The sequence below is a fragment of the Berghia stephanieae genome, chromosome 4, assembly GCF_034508935.2.
Source record: "Berghia stephanieae isolate SIO BIC M18660-M18661 chromosome 4, UCSD_Bste_1.3, whole genome shotgun sequence".
Lineage (NCBI taxonomy): Eukaryota > Metazoa > Mollusca > Gastropoda > Nudibranchia > Aeolidiidae > Berghia > Berghia stephanieae.
The window spans coordinates 76,554,975-76,560,686 of record NC_088363.1 but is presented as its reverse complement, the minus strand read 5'-3'; the positions used below and the strand labels follow the sequence as shown (position 1 = coordinate 76,560,686).

Sequence of the window (5,712 nt, the reverse complement as noted above, 5' to 3'; positions counted from 1 at the left end):
GTCATAATGACTAGTGGGCAAAGGGTTAAAGCTTCCAAACAATCCCAATCGTCGTCTATCTCTAACGGGACCCGTTGGCGCCCTGTCGCGCAAACTCAGTATTTATTATTATTAACCAGTTAACTACCGTACTCTGGAAAAACATGTGTTTAAAAATTTGGCCAGAAAACTCGTCCTTCAAACATCGATCGATTTAAATGACCCTCATCTTGACAAAAAACTCTCAAACCTGGGACATCGCGATCTTTTTTCAGGCGGCGGCAGTTAATTTGCGAAAATGGTTCGGGCATCCCCATTTCTTTTTAAAATCTCGAGTAGACTATCTTGTTTTATTGTTACGTTTATGAAGGGAAAAAATAATCCACTTGCAGAAATTGACGTAGATCCTTTACTCTTGAATGTCTCGTTGCACTCGTTCACAAGATTCGTATTTACGTCTCACGAGCATTAAGTGGGTCTATTTATGAGAGCATTTATAATCTAGAACATTGTTTTAGTGGTTTGAACCAAAAAAAAAATCGTTTCTTAGTAACTGTGTAATTTTACATTGAGATGTACCAAAAAATTACTATCGCAATTCTCGGAGAAGGCTCTTCTCGAACTAGGCATTCTAAGTACTGTTTTATTTAGCAAAATGCACTAAGTTTCTGCACAACGGAGAATAATGTTGGTAATTTAAAAAACAAACACACAACCAATAACGAAGTAACTCCCTAATATAAATATAAATTCTCAAAGAATCTTAATCATTGAATCATTTCAATCAATTTATTGGAAAATGTCATCAGGAATAAAAATACAATTTTATATAGGCCTACGTTTTTCAGCTTCTTTTCGTATTAATAATTACCTAATTTTAGTCTCCTAAATACACTGTATTTTGTATGGCAGATACTGGTACATCTGTTTGCTTACCCTTTCACCACCGCTTCCTCTCTATAATCTTTTTTTTAAATCACCAATTTCTAACCTGACCTTGATCCCCGCGAACCCATGAACCCTGACATCATCCCAGGCATCATTCCTGGCATCATTCCAGGCATGCCTCCACTCCTTTGAAACATTCCGCCCATCCCTGACAGCGCCCCAAAACCGCCCATTCCGCGCCTTGACATCAAACTGGACATTCTTGCCATCGAAGACATTCCAGACGGACCGTACATTGAAGCCAGCCTTGACATTCCACCCATCCCTTGCATGGATGGAGGCATCATGCCAGGGAAACCACCCCTACTCGATCCCTGCATCCCCATGGGAGAGTTCATAAACGGATTCATCATACCTGAAGGCCCCGATGAGGACCTAAAATTTCCCATCCCCCCACCCATCATAGAAGCTGCATTTGCAAATCCAAAAGGAGAAGAATTCTGACCGTTCATTCCACCTCTACCCATCATAGAAGACATTGCCATTGAACTGAACGGATTTGAGGAAAATCCAGGCGGACCATTCATTCCCATGGACGCCTGGGCATATGGTGAGTTCATACCTCCACCTGCGCCTGGCATCATTCCCATTTGAGAACCAGGAAATCCAGACTGGCCTCCCATGCCGTTCATCATCTGGCTCATCATGGGATTTTGGTTGCCCATCATTGGCCCCATAGATCCGCCCATTGAAGGGCCCATCATTCCTGGCATTTGTGGATTTCCTCCAAATCCCGGTGGCTGTTGAGGGAACTGGCCGCCAACACTAGGGTTCATTCTCTGAAAAGGATTCATAGGTGCAGCTCCAAAAGGATTACTATCACCATCGTCATCTCCTAATTGCATTCGCATGGGACCATTTGATCCAAAGGGCCCTTGACCAGCTTGTGGGCCCATAGGAAAAGGCTGAGAAGAACCCATCATCATTGGATTTGGTTGACCATTTTGGTTTGGCATGGGAAACCGCATCGATGAACTACCCGGCTGCTGCATTTGCCTGCCCTGGTTTGAAAAGGGCATTTGCTGTGATGGTTGTCCAAAAGGAGGCCTCTGTTGCTGCATTGCTGATGGATTCATTGGCATTCCATTAATTCCCCGTGGTGGCATTCCTGGTGCATTCCTACTTCCCTGTTGCATAAATGGACTGTTTGGAGCGCCTGGAACTCCCCGTGAATTCATCATTGGATTTCGTGCGTTGCCTGCAGCGCTGTTTGGAGGTCGCATTTGATTGGGATTGGCAGGTTGGGACATCTGTGGCGGCATAGCCCAAGCAGGTGGTTGATTCGATGATCGTGACGATGATGATGAAGATGAAGATGATGAAGAACCGAAAATATCAAGTACATCTCGAGAGTTTGTTGAGGATTCCATTGCTTGAATCTGAAATCGATTTTCGTCTGCTAGAGATCTTTTTTGAAGGTATCGAGGCTTTGATTCAATATCGTCAAAAGCCATCTTAGACATCGAACCATCTGAATTGCTTTTCAATAATTCCATTTCCTTCTTATCAACAACCCCAGGATTTGTTGTGTCAGGCTCAACTACAGCCTTTTCTACAATTGGTTTCCTGATTTTAATAGCATCTTCATCTGGTGGTGCAATTAAGTTATCACCATTTTTGTTTTCATTGCCCATCGTTTTCGTTGATTTTTGTAATTTGTCTTTAATCCCGCTATTGACTCCTGAATCAACTAAATTACCATGCGCATTGTCGATCACGTTTTGCGTTGATGCGTTTGTACCCACAGCTTTTGAAGTAATAATATCACTGCCACCATTAGCACCCATAACTTCGGGTTGACTATCTACAATTAATTCGGGCAATGTATTATTATTCACATTGGCACTCATTTTTGTTTTTCCAGCACCGTCGTCATTGCTATTCAAATTATCCGTTTTATCGTTTGTGTTGATCAGATTTTGTTGATTTCCACCAATACCAACCAGCAGTAGATTATTTACAAGAATGTGATCATCTTTCGATACTCTATTGCCACCTTGTGTTGCACCATTTCTATCCACCGCTCCTCTAGACTTCATCCATTCCCCTATACTTATTAGCTGGGAATCTTCCTCACTACCACCATTTGAAGCACCAATATCAGACCTCAGTTTCCCAGAGCTGCTCATTGCACCGCCATCTCCCACCCGCTTGCCTTCACCACCTATACTATTCTGACGAAAATCTAAAATTCCAGAATTAATTGCGCCGTTATCAACAACCGGAGAACCAAATCCGCCACCTCCAATGACATTGTCACTATTCATTGGTAGTAAGTCCTCAAGGGTGGGTGGGTGGTTGAAGGGAGAGAAAGGATCGTCTAGGTCCATCTGGTATCCCATGTTTCCCCTCTGTGTGAATGCGTTCTCAAACTGTGCCATGTTGGCTTGAGTGTCATGCAAAAGAGCTTGATACATCGCGATCAGATCCAGGGCTTCATCACCTGTAAAATACGAAAGTAAACGATCTTATAATTGTAAAATATTTCAAAGTGTTGGCAGTGTTGATATAGCTAGTATCACGTTAATGTTTTAAATCATAATAATCTCACATTCAAATATTATGTCATCATATTAAGGTTATATTTATATTCAAATTGGATGTACGTGTAAACGCAATAAAAGTAAAATGACTTATTTGATATGTAGCTACAAACTATATCTATGTACAAAATAAATCTATTTATTATTGGTAAATAAATAATTGAACTGATAAAATCGTTTAAGATAAATGCAATATTAACCATTAATCATGAAACGAATCACATTATGAGGAAACAATTGGTAAATGTGTGCACGTCTGTTAAAACCGAAGTGAACCTCAGGTCTAATATTAAGACGCAATAATGGGCCCGTTTTAACAGTGTTGCAATGCACACTACGTATTTTGCGTTGGTTTATGAGCATTTCCATTACAACAATGAGACCATAACAATCTGGGTGATCAGACCTGACAATATCTTCAGGTCGGGTAAAACCATTAAAATCTGTTTATGACAAATGGACTTCAACAATCTGTCTCGATTAAGTCCGGGGTTTTTTTTTTGTTACGAGACATGCGTTAAACTTATCGATTGATGCTATTTAACTATTAAATTATTGAGATAAGAAACATAAAATGCAAGAGGTGAATGGGATAAAAAAAATTGCAACGATACAATACGCACATTGAATTTTTGCGCTGGGTATTACATAGTTACGTTCCCATCTTCCCAAAATATGTTTGTCTACTTCAACCAGTTAACTGCCATAGTCTGAAAAAAAAACCTCCCAAACAAACCGTATTTAAAAATTTGGCCAGAAAACTCGTCCTTCAAATATCGATCGATTTGAATGACCCTCCTATTGGCAAACATTCTCAAACCTTGGATTCGCAAAGTCTCAGGTTTGAGAGTGTTTGCAAATATGAGGGTCATTCAAATCGATTGATAATTTGAAGGACGATTTTTTTGGCCAAATTATTAAATACATTTCTTTCCAGAGTACGGATTTAACTGGTTCAGAAATGGAATAAACAATGCTGGTGTAAGTGTTAACCATGCGAAAATGAAATGAGTTTTAAAAGCTGCAGTCAAAATCTAATATTTTGACTCCATTGGACAGAAAAGTCGTGATGTCACACCTTCTACCCTTCCCCTTCCAAACTCATTGGAAGTGCGTATGTCACCAGTAATTTGGAAGACTAATAACTAATATGAATAGGTTTCATATTGAATCATAGGGTGGCATAACTAGTTTAGTAGCAGGGTATACAGGCAGATTCTTAAGAATGTGGAACGTAAAAGACAGAGGTGGATGATCTTTACTGACGACCAGCATATATTTAGATTTAGAAAGTAAGATGCCATCACTCTGAAACCAGATGATAAATTACACAAGGTATGCATCCAAATTCTTCCGGAAGAGTGGTTTTATACTTCCAATGAAATTGGAACCAAGTTTTTTTTTTTTTTGACATCACACTCCCCCCCCCCCCCCCTTATTATTTTGGAAATGAATGGAGGAGTTCTAAATTAAAAAAAAAAATCTTCCAACGACTTACTGTTTTTCTCATTTGTTAGCTCATGAGAATCAACGTAGAATATGTTTGAGTGATTATGAACAACCCACGCTCTGAAATGAAGAAAAATCAATAAATTAATAGCATCAAAGAATGGAACGATATTGACCAGGAAACAATAAAAAATACAAAAATTCGTTGAAGACCCATATCCTTCACGTGTTGAATTCCAATGATGGGCACGCGTGTTATTGATACAAAGTGTGATTTTTTTTTCAAGTCTTGATCACAAAGAAGAAGAAGAAGAAGAAGAAGAAGAAGAAGAAGAAGAAGAAGAAGAAGAAGAAGAAGAGAAGAGAAAGAAGAGAGAGAGGGAAGGAGGAGAGGAGGAGGGAGGAGAGGAGAGAAGGAGGAAGAGAAGAGAGAGAGAGAGAAGAGAGAAGAAGAAGGAAGAAGAAGAGAAGAAGAAAGGAAGAAGAAGAAAGAGAAGAAAGAAGAGAAGAGAAGAAGAAGAAGAAGAAGAAAGAGAAGAAGAAGAAGAAGAGAGGAAGAAGAGAAGAAAAGAAAGAAGAAGAGAAAAAGAAGAGAAGAGAAGAAGAAGAGAAGAGAGAAGAGAAGAGAAGAAGAAGAAAAGAAGAAGAAGAAAGAAGGGAAGAGAGAAGAGAAGAAGAAAGAAGAAGAAGAAGAAGAAGAAGAGAAGAAGAAGAAGAAGAAGAGAAGGAAGAAGAAGAAGAAGAGAAGAAGAAGAAGAGAAGAAGGAAGAAGAGAAGAAGAAGAAGAAGAAGA

The 5,712-nt window shown here is 39.5% G+C and overlaps 1 protein-coding gene across 1 annotated transcript in view; it reads right to left on the bottom strand.

Moving 5' to 3' along the window:
• Positions 1-746: 746 nt before the first annotated feature.
• LOC144971275 (uncharacterized) overlaps positions 747-5,712 on the bottom strand; it is a 22,192-nt gene continuing 17,226 nt past the window's right edge. Inside the window, exons 4-5 of the mRNA XM_078911885.1 lie at positions 4,969-5,039; positions 747-3,370 (exon numbers count right to left, since the gene is read on the bottom strand). Coding sequence (XP_078768011.1) covers positions 966-3,370; positions 4,969-5,039 — 2,476 coding nt within the window. The 3' untranslated portion in view covers positions 747-965. The remainder of the gene's footprint in view (positions 3,371-4,968; positions 5,040-5,712) is intronic.